Genomic DNA, 20,839 nt, shown 5'->3' with positions numbered 1-20,839 from the left:
ACTGAAAAGAAAAATAAAGTAGGCGGGGCTCAGTGACTCACATCTGTAATCCCAGCAATTTGGGAGGCCGAGGTGGGTGGAATGCTTGAGCCCAGGAGTTCAAGACCAGCCTGGGCAACACAGCAAAACCCTATCTCTACAGAAAAAAAAAAAAAAAATTTACCTGGGTGTGGTGGCATGCACCTGTGGTCCCAGCCACTGGGGAGGCTGAGGTGGGAGGATTGCTTGAGCCAGGGACTCAGAGATTGCAGCAAGCCAAGATCGCACCATTGCACTCCAGCCTGGGTGACAGAGCCAGACCGTGTCTAAAAAAAAAAAAAAAAAAAAAAACCCCAGAAAGCAGAGATGGGGGCAAGAGGCTGGGGATACAAGGTACCCTGAGCTCCCACAAGTCTCTGTCCCTCTCCTGTCTCACTGGGCACAGGCCACCTGGGGCTTGTGGTTGTTTTGTGCCAACCTAATATCTTGTTCTTCCCAACTGTTGAAGGCCAGTTGAGGCTTCTCTGTCCTCCACAGGGAACAGCATTGGCCTAAACCTGCAGACACCAACCATTGATTGCAAAGGGAAGTCAGCTCAGGTGAACCCGCTGGTGAAGAATGATTCCAGCGTGGGGACACAGAGGCTGACATTTCTTGCTGTAGGTGATTTAATATTGTCCCTCAATATTTCATTCTCCCTGTAAGAGTGTGACACAGCCATATCCTTGCCAGGGCCCAAGGGAGGGTGGATAGACTTACCCATCCCACAGGGCATTTCTTGTGGCTGGGTGACTTTCTTATGCCAATGAGATTTTCATAGACACGGCACAAGCAGAAGCCTGGAATGTGTCAGCGCTGCCAGGCCTGCCCTCTAATGCTCTTGATTTTTCCCACAAGATGAGCGTGCCCCAGGAAACTGCGGCTCCAACTGCAGGATGAGAGGCATGTGGAGAACACATGGTTACAACCTCAGCCTGGAGTCAAGCCCAGACTAGATCAGCCTAAGCCCAGCCAAGCCATGGGTGCAGGAGTGAAAAACAAATGCTAACTGTCCATGACATTGACTTTCAAAGGGGCGTGTCATGTTATGCAGCTCATCCCAGCAACAATGAAGGTGTTTCTCTATCAGTCAGTCAGCAAATAATTATTGACAAACAATGTGCTAGGAAGGTAGAGTGATTTGAGTTGATTTGGTCCCTAATCTCACGGAGCTTACTTTCTAGAAGGGAAGACAGATGATGGATGAATAAATATAAATTATTCTATTAGGTTGGTGCAGCAGTAATCCCAGTTTTTGCCATTAAAAGTAATGGCAATAAAAAGTGGGAAGGAGCCGGTGCTGCAGTTCATTAAAAGTAATGGCAAAAGCTAAGATGACTTCTGCACCAACCTGATGGAATAATTCCGAGTGTACAAAATGCTGCAATGGGAAAGTTCCAAGTGCTAGGATAGCATCTAGCTACCTGGAGTCAAGAGATAGGCGGTCAACCTAACCAAGGTTAAATCCAAGTGATGGGGGCGGGCAGGGAGCAATATTTCAGTGAAGAGTCTAAAGATGAATGGTAATTAGAAAAGTGAACCCAGATGGTGAGAGGGGAAAGTGTTTCAGGCACAGAGAACAGCATGGGCAAAGGCCTATATGGGGAGGACATCGTGTGTTCATTGATCTGAGGGGCGACCAGCAGGCTGGAGCTGAGCAGGTTGAGAAGAGGATGGGAGCCAGGGCAAGGGACCTCATGCAGAGGGTACAGAGGGTACAGCAGAGGCAAAGACCCGGAGTCAGGCCTGCGCCTGTGTGGTTTGAGGAACTGACAAAGGCATGTCTGGCAGGAAAGTAACAGCAGAGGGGAGACCGTAAGGCCAGGGCAGCGGGCAGGGCTGTGCTGGGCACTGTGGGCTGTGGATGGGAGCTGGCACTTATGCTCAGGTGGTGGGAACATGTTAGAAGATTTTAAGGAGAGCAGTAACATTTGGGGATAATATGTATTCTGGGAACCTCAACAAACTGAATTCATAGTTTGAATGTTCATAAGACTTCTGCACAGGCAGAGAGAAATAAGATCATTTCTACAACTGTGAAATAATATAATATTTAAAAATTACTAAGTTTTTTACATTTTTATTTATTTATTTGAGACAGAGTCTCGCTCTGTCACCCAGGCTTGAGTGCAGTGGTGCCATCTCGGTTCGCTGCAAGCTCCGCCTCCTGGCTTCACGCCATTCTTCTGCCTCAGCCTCCCGAGTAGCTGGGACTGCAGGCACCCGCCACCATGCCCTGCTAATTTTTTTGTACTTTTAGTAGAGACGGAGTTTCACCATGTTAGCCAGGATGGTCTTGATCTCCTGACCTCATGATCCACCTGCCTCAGCCTCCCAAAGTGCTGGGATTACAGGCGTGAGCCACCGCACCTGGCAAAAATTACTAAGTTTTTAAAGGTCATTTCAAATGGTCGATTTCTATCTTACATTTGAACATAAGTAGATTGCAAGGTTGGGGAAAGCAGAAAAGTTTCCTGACTTGTGTGAACATAAAAGAAATATCGATTTGAAAGCAAAACATGTATTCATTCACTTCCTCTGCAGTTTTCTTGACTGCTGAACTTCATAAGAAGGGATTGTTCATGAAGGTCATGGAGCTGGGGACCTGGGGAGGACTGGTGTTCTAGTTTGAGGGTCATGGAGCTGGAGACTCGGGGAGGAGCTGGTGCTACTGTTCTAGTCTGAGGTGCTGCTGTTCTAGCCCCAGGAGCCCTGGGAAGGAACCAGTGCTGCCACTGATGTATTAGGGTCTTGGAGCTGGAGATCTGGATGGAGCTGGTGCTGCTGTTCTAGTTTGAGGGTTGAGGAGCTGGAAACCCAGGGAGGAGCTGGTGCCACTGCTGTTCAAATCTGAGGGTGATGGAGCTGGTGGAGCGTTGGGGAGGAGCGGTGCTGCCTTTCAAGTCTGAGAGTCACTGAACTAGGGGTCCAGGGAGGAGCTTATGCTGCTGTTGTAGTTTGAGGGTTGTGGAGCTGGAGACCCGGGGAGGAGCTGGTGATGCTGTTTTAGTTTGAGGGTTGTGGAGCTGGAGATATAGGGAGGAGCCGATGCTGCCGTTCAAGTCTGAGGGTCCTGGAGCTGGAGGCCTGGGGAGGAGCTGGTGGTGGTGTTCTAGTTTAAGTGTCATGGAGCTGGAGCCCTGGGGAGGAGCTGGTGCTGCCACTGATGTCTTAGGGTTGTGGAGTTGAAGATCCAGGAGGAGCTGCTGCTGCCATTCTAATTTGAGGGTCATGGAGCTGGAGACCCAGACAGGAGCTGGTGCTACCGCTGTTCAAATCTAAGGGTGTTGGAGCTGGAGTCTTGGGGAGGAGCTCAGGCTGCCTTTCAAGTCTGAGAGTCATTGAGCTAAAGGTCCAGGGAGGAGCTGGTGCTGTTGTTCTAGTTTAAGGGTCATGGAGCTGGAAACCTGGGGAGGAGCCAGTGTTGATCTCCTTTGAGGGTCATGGAGCTGGAGATCCGAGGAGGAGCCGGTGTTCTCCTAGTTTGAGGGTCGTGGAGTCGGAGACCCGGGGAGGAGCTGGTGGTGTTGTTCTGGTTTGAGTGTCGTGAAGTTGGAGACCTGGGGAGGAGCCAGTTTTGTTCTAGTTTGAGGGTCATGGAGCTGGAGACCCAGGGAGCGCCGCTGTTTTTTTAGTTTGAGGGTCGTGAAGCTGCAGACCCAGGGAGGAGCACTGTTGTTCTAGTTTAAGGATCGTGGAGCTGGAAACGTGGGGAGGAGCTGGTGTTGTACTAGTTTTCGGGTCGTGGACCTGGAGACCTGGGGAGGAGTGGTATTGTTCTTGTTTTAAGGTCATGGAGCTGGAGACCCAGGGAGGAGCCGGTGTTATTCCAGTTATAGAGTCGTGGAGCTGGAGACTTGAGGAGCTTGTGTTGTACTAGTTTGAATGTTATGGAGCTGGAGATCCTGGGAGGAGCTGTGTTGCCCTTGTTTGAGGGTTGTGGAGCTGCAGACCCAAGAAGGAGCAGTGTGGTTCAAATTTGAGGATTGTAGAGCTGAAGAACCAGGGAGGAGCTGGTGTTGTTCTAGTTTGAGGATTGTGGAGCTGGAGACCTAGGAAGGAGCTGGTGCTGCTGTTGTAGTGCGAGGTGAATGGAGTGGAGACCTAGAAATGAGCATTATTGTTTTAGTTTGAGAGTCGTGGAGCTGGAGACCCAAGGAAGAGCTGGTGTTGCTGTTGTTTAAATTTTAGTTTATGGAACTGGAGAACTGGGGACGAGCCGGTGCTGCTGTTCTAGTGTGAGGGTCATGGAGCTAGAGACCCAGTGAGGAGCTGGTGCTTCTGTTGTTTAAAAGGGTGGTGGAGGTGTAGACCAAGGGAGGGGCCGGTGTTGTTGTTCTAGTTTGAGGCTCGTGGGGCTGGAGACTCAGGGAGGAGCTGGTGCTTCTGTTCTAGTGTGAGGGTTGTGGAGGTGAAGACCCAGGGAGGAACTTTGTTGTTCTAGTTTGAGGGTTGTGGAGCTCGAGACCTAGGAGGAGCTGGTGCTGCTGTGGTTTAAGGCTGAGGGTCATGGAACTGGAGACCCAGGGAGGAGCTGCTGCTGCTGTTCAAGCCTGGGGGTCGTGAGCTGGAGAGCGGGGAGGAACTAGTTCTGGTGTTCTAGTGTGAGGATCGTGGAGCTGTAGACCCAGGGAGGAGCCACTGTTGCTGTGTAGTTTGAGGATCGTGGAGCTGGAGACCTAAGGAGGAGCCGATGCTGCTGTATAGTTTGAGGGTCATGGAGCTGGAGACCTAGGGAGGAGCTGGTGCTACCACTGTTTAAGTCAGGGGGTCGTGGATCTGGAGGTTGTGGGAGGTGTCCATGCTGCTCTTCATCTGTGGGTAGGATCCGGTGCTTCAGTTGAAGTTTGAGGGTTTGGGAGCTGGAGATCCAGGAAGGAGCTGGTGATGCCGTTCTATTTTTAGGGTCATGGGGTTGGAGACCCGGGGAGGAGCCTGTGCTGCTGCTGTTCATGTTTGGGGGTTGTATAGCTGGAAACCCAGGGAGAAGCCAGTACTACTGCTTTTAAATTTTGAGGGTTGTGGAGCCTGAGACCTGGGGAGAAGCCATCGCTGCTGTTCAAATGGCTCCTCCTTGGGTCTCCATTTCCCCAACCTTCAAACTAGAACAGCAGCAGCAGCTCCTCCCCAGGTCTCCAGTTCCATGACCCACACTAGAACAGCAGCCCCGGCTGCACCTTGGGCCTCCAGATCCCCCACCCTCAAACTAGAAGAACAGCAGCAACTCCTCTCCAGGTCTCCAGATCCATGACCCTCTAACTAGAACAGTAGCACTGGCTCCTCCCCGGGTCTCCAGCTCTTCCACCCTCAGACTTGAGGAGCTGGAGACTCAGGGAGGAGCCAGTGCTGCTATTCTACTTTGAGGATTGTGGAGCTGGAGACCCAGCGTGCAGCTGCTACTGCTGTTCTAGTTTGAGGGTCTTGGAGCTGGAACTTTTATGAGGAGCTGGTGCTGCCTTTCAAGTCTGAGAGTCGTTGAGCTGGAGATCCAGGAAGGAACCGGTGTTGCTGTTGTTGTCTGAGGGTTGTGGAGCTGGAGACCCAGGTAGGTGCCAGAGCTACAATTCAAGTTTGAGGGTGGTGAAGCTAGAGACCCAAGGAGGAGCCAGTGCTGCTGTTCATGTCTGAGGGTTGTGGAGCTGGAGACCCGGGGAGAGGCCGGTGCTGCTGTTCATGTCTGAGGGTCATGGAGCTGGAGATCTGGGGAAGAGCTGTTGCTGCCGTTCAAATCTGTGAGTCCTGGAGCTGGAGCCCTGGGGAGGAGCCTGTGCTGCCATTCATGTCTTAGGTTCATGGAGCTGGAAACCCAGGGAGGAGGCGGTGCTGCTGTTCTAGTTTAAGGATCATGGAGCTGAAGACCCGGACAGGAGCTGGTGCTACCGCTGTTTAAATCTGAAGGTCGTGGAGCTGGAGCCTTGGGGAGGTGCTGGTGCTGCCTCTCAAGTCTGAGAGTCACTGAGCTGGAGATCTAGGGAAGAGCCACTGCTGCTGTCATAGTTTGAGGATCGTGGAGCTGGAGACTGGGGAGGAGCTGGTGCTGCAGTTCAAGTTTTATGGTTGTGGAGCTGGAGACCTAGGGAGGAGCTGGTGCTACCATCATGTAAGTCTGAGGGTCGTGGAGCTACTGGCCCTGGGGAGCAGCCAGTGCTACAGTTGAGGTTTGAGGGTCAGGGAGTTGGAGACTTAAGGAGTAGCTGGTGCTGCTCTTCTAGTTTGAGGGTCTTGAAGCTGGAGCCTTGGGGAGGAGCCACTGCTAACTCTCAAGTCTGAGAATCATTGAGCTGGAGGGGAGCTGGTGCTGCTGTTGTAGTTTGAGGGTTGGGGAGCTGGGGAGCTGGAGATCTTGGGAGGAGCCAGTGCTGCTGTTTAAGTCTGAGGGTCATGGAGCTAAACGTGGAGCCAAATTTGGAGAAGTAGAGAGAGAGAGGGTCACAGGATGCCACTTAAAACTGTAGATGTAGCTGTACCCCAAGCAAGTTAAGCTTGGGAACTTCTCAATTCCAGTGATTAATACATTCTTTTTCCTCTTACACAGTTTGGATTTGTTTTCTGTCTCATGAGACAGAAAGACAATGATTAATACCCTTAGGAATTGAAAAGCTTAAAAAAACTAAATGATGTTGCTAATAATAATAATAGAAATTAAACCGTCATTATCCTGACTGACAGAGACAAAATTACACACACACACTATATATATATATATGTATATTCAATCAGTCAGTAAAATTAAAAATGAATTGAAAAATAGACCCAAGCAAAGCTGTAAAATCTTGTTTCATGGAGAAGCAATGGAGGACAGAGATTAATCTGAGAGTTGCTGTTAATGGAGAAACTGAGAACTTACCATTTTTCCTGTGAGGTTTTGGTGCAGAATGATATTCTATGTGTTCTGGCAGCTGAGTCACTTTGCGTGGCCTGGTGATGCAGTAGGTGTCACAGAAGGACCCTGTCCCAACTGATCCTGCCTCTCTGCTGTGACGAATGTGGCCTCTGATCCCCGACAACTGACCAACTGACCGTGTCTTGAGAGGAGACCAGGCCCATGAGCACAAGGGTATCCATGGTGAGGTTCCATGGATGGAACACTATGGATGTTCCTGATGTTCCTTCCTGATGTGGATCTGCCATCTTGCTATTTAATGGATCTTGTTTATAACTGTCTTCTAAATATTGAATAGAAAAATGTATTTGTATAATATGGGTAAGGTATAAAGAATATCGATGCGTTGGGCACCCAGGACCTCCACCAAGTTTAGGGAATAGAATCTGAAGAGACATAAGTTTGGATGCTCCCTGGAGGCCCCTCCTGAATCCCAGTCCCTTCCCTTCTACAGAGGGAATCATTTTCTGCTTTAGTCTTTATTATTCCGGTACTTTTCTTCATAGTACGTTTCTTTCACCATGTATGTGTACATCTCTAAACAATATGCGATTTAGTTTTTGAACTTTCTGTTGTCTTTGAGACAGGGTCTTGCTCTGTTGCCTCGGCTGCAGTTTTTGAACTTTGATGTGAAGGAATTCTTTTGTGTGAATGCATTGGGTCTGAGCATTTGCTCGATGTCTACTTTTGTCCTCCATTCTCTTCCTGAGACCCATCAACATTGACGTGATTCATTTTCATTGCTGCGTGATCTCCCGTTCTATGAGGGGAACATGGGAAATGTCTATTTTCCTGTTGATGAGTGTTTGGCCAGGTTGGGGCCCTTAGGACTGTGTTGCTAGAATGTTCTTGAGCATTTCTTTTGTACACAAGTGCAAGTTTCTTCTGGTCAGTAGCTTTCAATTTTTAAAATTTCCTCCCTGGTAATAAATGTAATTTTCCTCATAACCCACAACACACATCCTTTCATATACAAGAATACAGCAACAACAAAAAATTCATAATCATTCTTAGCAGCGGCTGAACGCTCTTGTTGCTTTCCATTCTCCCCAACCGTTTCATTTATTAGGTTGTGGGATTTTTGCCAGTTTGGTGGGTGTCACGTGATACCTCATCCTGTTAGGCTGAGACCCTCTTCATGTTTTTATTGGTCATTTCTTCACATTTCCTCTTCTATAAAGGGCTGGTTCAACTCTATTGCCCATTTTCCCTTTAGTTGTCTGAATTTTTGTCTTTTTCTTTTATTATTATGATTTGAGACGAAGTCTCACTCTGTCACCCAGGCTGAAGTGCAATGGCACGATCTCAGCTTACTGCCACCTGTGCCTTCCAGGTTCAAGCAATTCTCCTGCCTCAGCTTCCAGAGTAGCTGGGATTACAGGTGTGCACCCAAACTCTCCTGACAGCCTGTCCGTCACCCACTCCTCATTTCTAGACTTAGCAAATCCAGAGGCCTCCAGCAGATCAAGATGATGCCATAGACTCAGCATCTCATGAGATTTAATCCCTTTGGCAATAATCCTATCGCTGGAATTTCTTAAAATGCTTTGCCATTTTCTCTTGTGCTACCTGATGGAAGAATCCCTGCACTTAAAGTTTTAACTTAGTGAAAAAGAAATCTCAACCAAAAGAACATTTTCTGTCATCTTCTTTGGTTGTGGAAAAACAGATGCTTCTCTAAACTATGATTTTGTTCTTCTAAAGTATTGCCACTAAAATACCATGGCTGACTTCAGAACACCAGGGATTCTTTACATGTCCTGAATCAGAATTTTCTAATTTGTTCATAAGAAAATATAAAGCCATGATTCTTTCCTTTAGTAATTTCTCTGCTACTGATATTTAGTTAAAAATCTCTATTTTTTTGTTTTTTTGAAGGATGGAGTCTCGTTCTGTAGCCCAGCCTGGAATGCTGTGGAGTGATCTGGGCTCGCTGCAAGCCTCCTGTGTTCCTGCCATTCTCCTGCCTCAGCCTCCCGAGTAGCTGTGACTGCAAGCGCCTGCCACCCCGCCCTGCTAATTTTTTTTTGTATTTTTAGTAGAGACGGGGTTTCACCGTGTTAGCCAGGATGGTCTCGATCTCCTTGACCTCATGATCCGCCTGCCTCTGCCTCCCAAAGTGCTGGGATTACAGGTGTGAGCCACCACACCTGGCCAAAAATCCCATTTTCTAAAATATTTATTGGCTTTCAAATTTCGTGTTATAATCCAGTAGAGAATTAATGGAATTTCATTCTTTCCTCATGTGATCGAGTAATGAACTAGAGATTCCGCTAGACTATTTGGGAAGAAGGTAACCTAACGATACTTCTAAACTAGAGATTCTGCTAGACTGTTTGGGAAGAAGATAACGATACTTCTAAATTACAGGTCCTCTGACTGTCAGTCTTGAACATTGTCCTGATACCCTGGACAAACATCAATGCTCCTATTCTTAAAAAACATGACTGGCTGGGCACAATGGATCACGCCTGTAATCCTAGCACTTTGGGAGGCCAAGGTGGGTGGATCACCTGAGGTTGGGAGTTCGCAACCAGCCTGACCAACATGGAGAAACCCCGTCTCTACTAAAAATACAAAATTAGCCAGGCATGGTGGTGGGCGCCTGTAGTCCCAGCTCTCCAGCTACTTGGGAGGCTGAGGCAGGAGACTCGCTTGAACCCCAGAGGCAGAGGTTGCAGTGAGCTGAGATCACACCACTGCACTCCTGCCTGGGCAACAAAACTCTGTCTCAAAAAAAAAAAAAAAAAAAAAAACAAAAACAAAAACAAAAAACTGACTTATTCTGGTTTGGCTCCAGCATACTACAGCCTGGGCAGTGACGTTCCTTGTCATTCCTCAGCCCTGACCACACCTACTTCTATTAGAAGTAATCCCCACATCAGATTAATCTCTCTTTTTAAGAGTTATTTTATTCCCCTGTGGACAAAAGATCAGATTTGGAATGTATAAAAAACTGCCACAAATAAATAAGAATACATCTAATTCTCCTAAGACTGGGCAAATGCCATGAGCAGTTCAGAGATTCTGAAGAAGCCCATGAAAGATTTGACATGTCCCACATAATCAAGATAACACCCATGAAAGAACAATGGAATGCCCTCTCACACCCATTCTGCTGACAAGTGTTTAAATCTGTCTACACCAGGTGGTGGGCAGGAAGTGGAGAGACCTCTTCCATTGTGGGTAGGAGTCTTTATTGAATCATTCCTTTGACATAGACTCAGGTGGTATTCAGGACAGGGGACGCTGTACTCATTTCACTACTCGGCATTCTGAGTCAGTTCCAGGCTCCAAGCATGTTCTAGAAAGCATGAAGATATTTGGTTGTTTACTTTACTGTTGTTTTCATAATAAAAAGTTAGCAATAAAACATTCCACTGAAGTACAGCATGTTTTCTCATGTTGGTGTTCGATTTCTCTTTCTATGCCAGACTAGAACATCTGAACTAGCAAAAAATTAAGCAACCAAAATGCTGGATAAAAAGATGTTAAATCTTTCAAATATATTAATGAGGACTTCTGAGTGACACACAATAAGAAGTACTGCATCAATCCAAATCTCTCCTCATATTTCCAGGAATACAGAGGTCAAATAATGGGGCAAATAAAACACCATGATCTATATTTTCAGTAAAATAAGTAGATAAAAAATGCCTAAATCCATCAGATCCTTGCCTGTAAAACAGATAATCAAAACAACTGGTGAATTTTGAGTGATGTCTGAGCATGAGATGGATGTAATGTAGGGATGTGTGAAATCTGTTTTGGTGATTGTATTGTGCTTATTAGGAGAGCGTCGTGGTTTGTAGGAAGAACACTAAAGTATGGGGCATGAGGTGGTGTCATTAAAGATGAGGAATCAGCGTGGCAGCTCGCTCTCAAGTAGTGCAGGCAGAGAAGTTCTCTGGATTCTGCTTACAAATACTTTGCAATTCTTGCTTGTTTCAAATTGTTTTGTTTTGTTTTTTTACTAGTTGAAAATAGGAACTTAAGAAAAATGTACTTTTCAGAAACTGACGTAAAGATATACATACCTCAATGAATCCACTATGGTTTCTTCTCCTCCTCCGAAGACAGGGCCTCCAGGTGTTTCCCTCTCACCCTCTGTTCTCTGCTTTAGGAAGCTGCTTCTGCCTTCTCCTCTCCTGCAGGCAACTCCTAGGTCCTTCTAGAGCCTGAAGCAGCTCAGCCCAAAACAGGAGCTGGGGTCATTCAGGTTCACAGGCCTTGACCCTCACTTGAATGCAGGAGCTGGCAGGAGGTGAGTCAGAGAAAAGGCTTAACAGCTATTCTGAGATTAGATCAGCTGTCTTAGCTGCCTAGGTGTGTGCATGTGTGTGCACTATATGTGTGCACGTGTGTCTGTATCTGTTTATGTGTGTATGTAAGTTTCCATGGATTTTCTGCCTGGAACTCACGACTGTAATAGGAATTTCCCACACATCCTCCCTGTCCCTTCTCCCTTCCTGACATCTCTTCCTCTCTGATCCTCTATGGTAAAACCCTCCTGGCCTACTCCTGGTACTATCTTCTTGCCTCCAGGCTTTCTGTTCTGGCGCATCCTCTGGAGAGAGAGAGAGAGAGAGAGAGAGAGAGAGAGAGATTATTAGAAATTGCCTATCACCAGTATGCAACTGGCAAGCCAACAATCTGCAGTGTGGGCCACCCAGCTGGAGACCCAGGAGAGCTGATGGGGCACGTGCAGTCTGCTGGAGAATTTTTCTTTTTTGGAGAGGTCAATCTTTTAGATGTTTTCAAGACTTCCACTAATTAGATTCAAGCTGACCTCTCTTACAGGGGTAACCTGCTTTACTCAGCATTCACCAATTTAAATGTCAATCTCATCCAAATCACCTTCCAGGTTGACACATGACATCACACCTCCCCAGGCTAAATTATTTCCCCCTCTTGTGTCCTGAACCCATAGTGAGAGGATTTCACTGTGTGAGATTGGATTGAATGAAGAAAATGTGGTCCACACACACCATGAAAATCTATGCAGCCATGAAAAACAACAAAATGAAGTTCTTTCCAGCATCATGGATGGACCTGGAGGCCATTATCATAAGCGACCTAACACAGAAGTAGAAAACCACATGCTGCATGTTCCCATTTACAAGTGGGAGCTAAACATTGAATACATATGAATGTAAAGATGGAGACACTGGAGATCACTAGATGGGAGGGGGGGAGGGGAACATGGGCTGAAGAACCACCTGTTGGGTACCATGCTTACCGGCTGAGTGATGGGATCACTGGGGCCCCAAGCCTCAGCCTCCCACAATTGACCCATGTGACAAACCTGCATGTGTACCCTTTACGATAAGAATTGAAATCAAAAATGAATAAATAATTAAAATGACATGAGGCCAAAAAAGTAATTAAGTGACAGGAGCGAGAGAGCACTGCACTATGAACTCTATGCCTGCTCTAAAAATACACATTCTAGTCATTTAAAATAATTCTAAGGTGTATGATCATAATTTTATAAAAATTACATATGATTGCACCAAAATCCTAACATTGAACACTGCATGATGGAATTTCAGATGATTTCCACCTTGTTCTTTATACCTTTCTTTTTTGTCATATTTTCCGGTGATATTGTTTATCCTCCGGAAGTCATTGCTTCCCCTTCTGCACCCACCCCCTCCTTTTCTACTGTCCACATCAGCCCTTCCTCTGACCTGGGACTGTGGCTTCCTTGGCAATGAAGGCACAGGAGCTGACTGACTCCTTCCCCAATCTGCTTGGCTTAGCAGCTGAAGACCGACGCTGCCCGATCACCTTGGAAGCCCCCTGGACCATCACAGATGCTGAGCTTCGGGTAACTCTCACAGTGGAGGGTATGTCCATCCTCTGTTTAATCGATACGGGAGCTACCCACTCCACATTACCTTATTTTCAAGGGCCTGTTTCTCTTGCCCCCATAACTGTTGTGGGTATTGACTGCCAGGCTTCAAAATCCCTTATAACTCCCCAACTTTGGTGCCAACTTGGACAACATTATTTTATGCACTCCTTTTTAGTTATCCCCACCTGCCCAGTTCCCTTATAAGGCTGAGACATTTTAACCAAATTATCTGCTTCCCTGACTATTCCTAGACTACAGCCACATCTCATTGCCACCCTTCTTCCCAACCCAAAGCCTCCTTCGTGTCTTCCTCTTGTATCCCCCAACTTTAGCCCACAGACATGGGACACCTCTATTCCCTCCCTGACAATTAATCACACGCCCATTACTATCCCATTAAAACCTAATCACCCTTACCTCACTCAATGCCAGTATCCCATCCCACAATAGGCTTTAAGAGGATTGAAGCCTATTATCACTCACCTGCTACAGCATGGGCTTCTAAAGCCTACAAACTCTCCTTACAATTCTCTCATCTTACCTGTCCAAAAACTGGACAAGTCTTACAGGTTGGTTCAGGATCTGTGCCTTATCAACCAAATTGTTTTGCCTGTCCACCCTGTGGTGCCCAACCCGTACACTCTTTTGTCCTCAATACCTCCCTCCACAACTCACTATTCTGTTCTTGATCTTTTTTTTTTTTTTTTTTTTTTTTTTGAGACGGAGCCTTGCTCTGTCACCTAGGCTGGAGTGCAGTGGTGCAATCTTGGTTCACTGCAACCTCTGACTCCCAGGTTCAAGCAATTCTCTGCCTCAGTCTCCCGAGTAGCTGGGATTACAGGTGCCTGCCACCATGCCTGGCTAATTTTTTGTATTTTTAGTAGACACGGGGTTTCAGCATCTTGGCCAGGCTGGTGTTGAACTCCTGACCTCATGATCCATCCACCTTGGCCTCCCAAGTGCTGGGATTAAAGGTGTGAGCCACCACGCCCGGCCCGTTCTTGATTTTAAAGACACTTTTTTCACTATTCCCCTGCATCCCTCATCCCAGCCTCTGTTTGCTTTTACCTGGACTGACCCTGACACCCATCAGTCCCAGCAGCTTACCTGGGCTGTATTGCCACAAGGCTTCTGGGATAGCTCTCGTTACTTCAGCCAAGCTCTTTCTCATGATTTACTTTCTTTCCACCTCTCTGCTTCCCACCTTATTCAATACCTTGATGACCTTCTACTCTGTAGTCCTTCCTTTGAGTCTTCTTAACAAGATACCCTTCTGCTCCTTCAACATTTATTCTCCAAAGGATATCTGGTATCCCCCTCCAAAGCTCAAATTTCTTCCCCATCCATTACCTACCTTGGCATAATCCTTCGTGAAAACCCGTGCTCTCCCTGCTGATCATATCCTGCTGATTTCTCAATCCCCAACCCCTTTTACAAAACAACAACTCCTTTCCTTCCTGGCCATGGTTGGATACTTTCACCTTTGGATACCTGGTTTTGCCATCCTAACAAAACCATTATACATACTCACAAAGGGAAACCCAGCTGACCCCACAGATCCTAAATCCTTTCCCCACTCCTCTTTTCCTTCCTTGAAGAAACTTCTAGAGACTGATCCCATACTAGCTCTCCCTGACTCATGTCAACCCTTTTCATTACACACAGCTGAAGTGCTGGGCTGTGCAGGCAGAATACTTACACATGGACCGGGACCTCGCCCTGCAGCCTTTCTGTCCAAACAACTTGACATTACTGTTTTAGGCGGCCATCATGTCTCAGTGTGGTGTCTGCCACTGCCCTGTAGTTTTAGAGGCCCTCAAAATCACAAACTATGCTCAACTCACCCTCTACAGTTCTCATAACTTCCAAAATCTATTTTCTTCCTCACACCGACACATATACTTTCTGTTCCCCAGCTCCTTCAGCTATACTCACTCTTTGTTGAGTCTTCCACAGTTACCATTGTTCCTGGTCCAGACTTCATTCCAGCCTCCCACACTATTCCGGACCTGACCTCCACATCTGACCTCCATGACTGTATCTCTCTGTGATCCACCTGACATTCACTCCATGCCAGCCGCCAAGTGATCCAGGGCTTGCTTTCCAGGTCCCCAGTTGTAGCAGGCGCCAGCCCGGCGTTCCTTCTATGCCTCCACCTCTGCTCCTGCTGTCCCCCTGGTACGGGCAGGTGAGTTCAGGAATGGAGCCTAAACAGGGCGGGGGCCAAATCTGGGGGGCTGTAGACTGCGGGCTTCAGAAGAGGGGAGGCTTCTGGAAGAATCGGCACATCTCCCCGAACTGCACCCCCGCTCAGTTCCTCTCTGCAGCTCCTTCCCGACAGATCCACTCTCCCAGCCTGCTTCTCCCACCAGGGGAGGAGCTGGGCAGAGAGGAGGCTGGAAAGGAACCTCGGGAGGGTGGAGGGGCCAGGGGGCTGCAAGAGTGCGAAATGGGTTGGGGATCCCTAGCGCAGCCCAGCAGTCCCAATCACCCTCGGGAAGGAGAAGCCAGAGCCCCTGGAACCTGAGTTGGGGTCAGGACGGGGATGAAGGGGGGTTCCCAGGGACACAATCACGGATAGCCCCACCAGCCACAGGCCTGCTCTGCTCTCACCCGCTCTCCACCACACAAACCCTCCAGCACCCCCAGGGCTGCCTGCCCTGGAATTTTTCCATGCACTTTCCTGCAGACACTCACCTGAACCCAGGAGTTCAGCAGACACCCCTCACCCCTCCCGTCACCATCCACTGACACCACCCAGGTCACATGCTCTTACTCCCCACCTCAGCCCAGCTGGTCACCCCAGAGATCTCCCCATCTATGAAGGGACCCTCACCACCTCCTACACCATGCGGCAACTTCTGCCTCTTGCCTGAGGACACACCCCAGCAAACACACCCCAAGCTCCACACAGAACCTGTGCGAGGGGGATGGGAATCACCATTCCCTCCAGGAGACCCTGGGAACTCTGGTGAGTAGAGGCGCCCACTTCTGTCCTTGGGGCCCAGACCCGCCTGTTCTTCCTATAGAGAATAGTCACTGTGTAGACAGGGGTCAGCAAACCCTTTCTAGAAAGGGAGGAAGGATGCCCTGTGATCTTTGCAGGCCTTGGGTTCTCCGTCTCTGCGTCAAGTCCTGTAACTTTGTAGAGCAACAGCAGGCAATGGCAACCTGCAAATGAGGGGGACCAGATTCAGACCCTGTCCTAGGTTGCTGACCCCAAATGAGGGGATTACAGTGTCCCAGTGAATAATGCTCCATCCCCTATGGTGTCATCTCAAAGTGGTGTCTCAGGTATCAGTTGGAGAGTAGAAAGTGGTCCAACCTTGCCTGTGGTTTCTAGGTGGTATGGATGTGATGGGAGTGGGAGTCCCATGGTTCGGGGCCTACTCTCCCCTCCTTTGATGCTCCTATGTTCCATGGGGGCCATCAGGGACTTTCCCTGAAGCCTTCCCTGAAGCTGAGGGTGAGAGGGTGCAGCCATGTGGAGTCCTGGGGATTGGGGCCAACTTGTGCAGCTTCTTGGTTCCCTGTGGCCCTGCTCCTGCCCATCCCAGGAGAACAACCTTCGTCTTCTCACTGCCGTGCCTACCTTCCTAATGACTTAGAGGGTGAGAACCATACCTGTAATGGGCAGCTCTGAGGCTGCATGGTCACCGCCCTTCCATGGCTAAAGGCCCCATCTCTGCCAAGGCACAGTACTCTACAGGAGTCATTTTTTAATGTTGAGATTTCCTTGATGTGAGTGGCGTTGCCTTGCCTCTGAACATTCACACGGAATCTATATTGCGATTTTCCAATTAGACATTGTAACCACATGTACCTCTAGGATATTCGGGGGTCTTGGGTCATTGGGCACTTAAGGCATTAATCCCTTAATCCCTCATCATCCATGGATTGTTTATGGCTGCTTTTGAGCTACACCAGCAGAGTTGAGTAGTCACAAAGGAGAACGTATTCCCTGCACACCTTTATATATTTACAAAATTGCCCTTCACAGCAAACTCTAGTGGACATAAATATCTTTGGAGAAAGCCACAAAGAATATTTGCTCTTACTGTGGGGTTAAAGGGTCCTTCCTCACTGGAAACTGGTGTCTTCTTGTAGTCATGGGTTCAGGGTATGAGAGGTGACTTAATTATGTAAATTGGGCAAAGCAGCCTTGTTCTTGATGGACTGGCTACTTTCAGCCTCCTGGTCATCCATCATTTGTTTTATCTCTGTTTGTTGTAATTACTTAAATCCAGCAGTATCCGGGTTGGGTTTCCATCTCTTTGAGATCTTGAGCTCCTTTGTTCTATGAGCCATGGTCAAAGCTTGGTATGGCTGAGGTCACCAGCTGGCATTGTGACTTCTCTAATCATTTCCATCACTGAACCCTGCTTGTTCCTGACAGTTGACAGCCTCCACCTGGAATCTGTTATTTAAGGATTTTTCATCTCATTACTACTGGGAGTCCATTTCAGGAACAGCATCTCCTACCCCCAACCCTGGCCTTCTGCAGTAGGCATCCCTGAGCTTCATCCCATTCTGGTGCCTTCTCATGGGGCCTTCTTTATACGCCAGGTAAACAGGAGTCCTCCAGGCTTCCCATGAGCACAGTGGATGGAAATTGTTCTGGATTTTCACACTCAGACCCCTCTGTCATGGGCTCTTCTCTGAGCCTGTGAGCTCCCTCTACTATCTGCTTTAGATTTTCAAATTTTCTATTTATTGCTGTGTGGACCATCTCTTTGTCCAAGGCATCCTCATTTCAGGAAGGCATCCTCATAGCAGATGAGCACTTCACCAGGGGCTTTGCCAACATGTTAAATTCTGTGACAATGAAAATTAACTCTTCTTTATCTAATTAACCCTAGTTAGTTAGATTTTCCATCCTCAGTCCATCCCACCATGCACCAGCATCCTCAGGGGCAGCCCCCACACCCTCTCCCACCTCCCGCAGCCCACTTGGGCTGCTGCTGAAGATCCTTTGCCATCCAGACCCTTCCTCCTCTAGCAGGCCTGGCACCTCTCTAGCAAGGTCATGTGTTGACTGATGTGGACAGAGGGGCAGTGGGACATGTCTGGGGACATGTGGTTTTCTCAACAGGCAGAGACCTCCTCCTCCTCCTCTTCATGCAAGGGGGGAGCACTCACCTTAAATTTATGGACACCACAGTTCTGGAGGGGGCACTCCTTTCTGGGCAAGCCCAGCCCTCCAGAGGCATCCTCTTGTCGTCACAATGTGGAGGAGGGCTACATAGGGCTCTTTTTCTCCCCACCCAACCCTCACCTGCCTTTCTCCACAGACCCTCACTCTCTTTGCTATGACATCACCATCATTCCTAAGTTCAGACCTGGACCACGGTGGTGTGCGGTTCAAGGCCAGGTGGATAAAAAGACTTTTCTTCACTATGACTGTGGCAACAAGACAGTCACACCCGTCAGTACCCTGGGGAAGAAACTAAATGTCACAAAAGCCTGGAAAGCACAGAACCCAGTACTGAGAGAGGTGGTGGACATGCTCACAGAGCAACTGCTTGACATTGAGCTGGAGAATTACACACCCAGGGGTAAGTTTCAGATGGCCCAGGACAGGAGGGAGCAGATACAGTGGTAGGTTAGAAGCGTTTATAGTTTTTATGTAAAAGTACAAATGGGAAGGTCATCTTACCCTGCAAGAGGTGTAGAGGCAAGGCCAGGATGTGGCAGAGAGTAAGGCCAGGAAATTGTAGGGGAACAGGATGGGGCCTCAAAATGTGTCAAGACCAGACTTGATCTCTCTCTTTTGATGGGGGCAGAACCTCTCACCCTGCAGACCAGGATGTCTTGTGAGCAGAAAGCTGAAGGACACAGCAGTGGATCTTGGCAGTTGGGTTTCGATGGACAGGTCTTTCTCCTCTTTGACTCAGAGAACAGAATGTGGGCAACGGTTCATCCTGGAGCCAGAAAGATGAAAGAAAAGTGGCAGAATGACAAGGATGTGACCATGTCCTTCCGTTACATCTCAATGAGAGACTGCACAAGATGGCTTGGGGACTTCTTGGCAGGCATGGGCAGAACCCTGGAGCCAAGTGCAGGAGGTAACAGCAGAAAGAAACGGGGATCTGGAATGAGATCAGAAACGGTGATCTCGAGAAACTAGTTCTTGAGTTCAGCTTCAGTCATCCCAGTGTACACATTTATGTTAAAATGACCCCCTTGTGGGGAGCTCCTCCTCGGGGTACTGGCGTGCCTGTGTTCTCCCATCCTCCTCTCCCTTCTCCCTCCTGACTCCTCACTGCACTTGCTTCTGCTGTCCGCACTGTGGATTTCTCACCAGCCTCAAAACTACGGGTGTCACTGTTTTAAGACCTTTTTCCTTAGTGTTCCCTCTTTTGAGAATCACTTTTCCTTTCTTCTCCCTGGTCTGGTTCTGGACATCCATCAAAGCCACCTCAAATGCCAGCCCCGAGACCCTCCCCTCCCCAGCCCTGGGGCATCACCTTCTCTTCCACCACAGCAGGAGGGTGGGCTGTGCTGTCAGCTTGCTTCCCTCAGCAGCTGTGTGAGCTCCCTGAGGACAGGGACACCCCCTCCCTTCCTACCCCAGGAACTGTCCCAGGGGCTACCCCATAGCAGGAGGGCACAAAACCTCTGCCTTCCAGGATGACCTGGGTCAGCAGGAGCTGAGGAGGCGTCTCCTCAGATTTGGGGCCTGGACAAGGGTTGTCACTCTTGTGTTTCCATTTCAGCACCACCCACTGTGTCCTCAGGCACAACCCAACCCAGCGCCATGGCCACCACCCTCATTCTTTGCTGCCTCCTCATCATGTGCCTCCTCATGTGTCCCAGGCACAGCCCAACCCACAGCCATGGCCACCACCCTCAGTCCCTGGAGCCTCCTCCTCATCTTCCCCTGCTTCATCCTCCCTGGCTGCTGAGGAGAGTCCTTTAGAGTGACAGGTATGGGGGAAGAATTGGGAGGGAAGCAAGGAGCAGGTGGGTGAGGAGGGAGGACGAGGATGGAGAATTCCCAGAGTGCCACCCCTCCCCATGGCCAGGATCTTCTCATCCTGACATGAGACAGGTGAATGAGACCTTGCGTTGCTAGTTGGCAATGACCTGGGAAGCTCAGCCGTGAGTTATAATGGATTCTCACCTTCAGAGGCCAGAGGGAAATGGAGGGGCCCATACCAAGGCTCAGGGTCTATTGAGCTTGAGAGGGTTTAGCAAGTTCAGTTCTGATTCAGAGCAGGTTCCTATTGAGGATGGGTGAGTGTATGGCTTGCCAGCAGCAGGAATTCAGATATGAGCAGTCAGTCCTCTTAATTGGGTCACGTGCATCGTGTAGCTTTACATGAGGTGTGAAAAGGGAAGTGAGATTCCATCTCTGAGGTTGAGAGAGAGATATGGGTCTTATCCCAGGAGGAGGGGGCTGGGAGGGCCTTGGTACACCTAATTCAAAATGAGGAAGTGTAGGACTGCCTTCCCACAGGAAGTGGCTTGGGTTCAGGAATTAAGGTGGAAGGCAAAGAGTAGAGGCTTCTCTTGATTAAAAACCTTCTCAGTCAGTCCCATGGAGCCATGGGGTTCAAGTCTGGGCCGTGAAGCAGCTCCCCTGCCATCCACCTTTTGCACACCCCAGATCCTGAGCTGGCTGATGGCCATGCCTGGAGCAAAGTGGACTCAGACAAGGGGGAGCTGAGCTGCTGCTGGAGTTCCATGGGCACCGCTGGGCTGGACCAGGAATGGATAAGGTGGAACAGGGACTGTCACCTTCATAGCTATGGGTGCTTCTCCCAGTTTGAGGAGAGGCTGAGTAAGAAGGGGAAGGAAGGATGTTTGCCTGCAGGCCCACCCAAGGCCAAGGGCACAGGAATACAGAGCCCTCTCTTTAGATGGGCTCCCCCCAACCCTTGCCACGTTTTAGGCCCTCTTGTCAGACGGTAGAGAGGGCTTTGAGTGCAGGAGCAGGCCTATCACTGCCAGCTTCAGTCCTGCAGGACCCTCCACTCCATCCCCTAGTCAGGTGCAGGGCCTGGGCTGCCTCTGTGATGTGACAAAGGAGGAAGGAGGTTGGTCCAACCTGCAGGCACCAGGGTTGGGGCTCAAAGGAA

At 48.9% G+C, this 20,839-nt stretch overlaps 1 protein-coding gene across 5 annotated transcripts; it reads left to right on the top strand.

The window, feature by feature from the left end:
• The first annotated feature begins 14,855 nt into the window (after positions 1 to 14,855).
• On the top strand, positions 14,856 to 20,492 carry LOC105489166 (UL16-binding protein 6). 5 transcript variants are annotated; one of them, XM_071096602.1, is made up of 5 exons: positions 14,856 to 14,946; positions 15,547 to 15,729; positions 18,050 to 18,313; positions 18,542 to 18,823; positions 19,475 to 19,885. In XM_071096602.1, the coding sequence occupies exons 2-5, from the start codon at positions 15,579 to 15,581 to the stop codon at positions 19,675 to 19,677; spliced, it is 900 nt and encodes a 299-aa protein (XP_070952703.1). In that variant the 5' UTR covers positions 14,856 to 14,946; positions 15,547 to 15,578; the 3' UTR covers positions 19,678 to 19,885. The 5 variants fall into 5 exon arrangements, with proteins under 5 accessions (XP_070952703.1, XP_024650877.2, XP_070952702.1 ...); XM_024795109.2 differs by lacking the exon at positions 14,856 to 14,946 and having other exon boundaries at positions 15,492 to 15,729; XM_071096601.1 differs by lacking the exons at positions 14,856 to 14,946; positions 15,547 to 15,729 and adding an exon at positions 20,368 to 20,492 and having other exon boundaries at positions 17,570 to 18,313; positions 19,475 to 19,685.
• The last annotated feature ends 347 nt before the right edge of the window (positions 20,493 to 20,839 follow it).

Source organism: Macaca nemestrina, chromosome 5 (genome assembly GCF_043159975.1).
Source record: "Macaca nemestrina isolate mMacNem1 chromosome 5, mMacNem.hap1, whole genome shotgun sequence".
In the NCBI taxonomy this organism is placed as follows: Eukaryota; Metazoa; Chordata; class Mammalia; order Primates; family Cercopithecidae; genus Macaca; species Macaca nemestrina.
The sequence above is the reverse complement of the archived record's forward strand: the minus strand, read 5'-3'. Positions and strand labels throughout refer to the sequence as shown.

Coding starts and splice junctions, on each gene's coding strand:
- LOC105489166 (XM_071096601.1), top strand. CDS start 17,797: ATGTGGACAGAGGGGCAGTGGGACATGTCTGGGGACATGTGGTTTTCT. Junction 18,314..18,541: donor GGAGAATTACACACCCAGGG/GTAAGTTTCAGA, acceptor TGATGGGGGCAG/AACCTCTCACCCTGCAGACC. Junction 18,824..19,474: donor CCTGGAGCCAAGTGCAGGAG/GTAACAGCAGAA, acceptor TTTCCATTTCAG/CACCACCCACTGTGTCCTCA.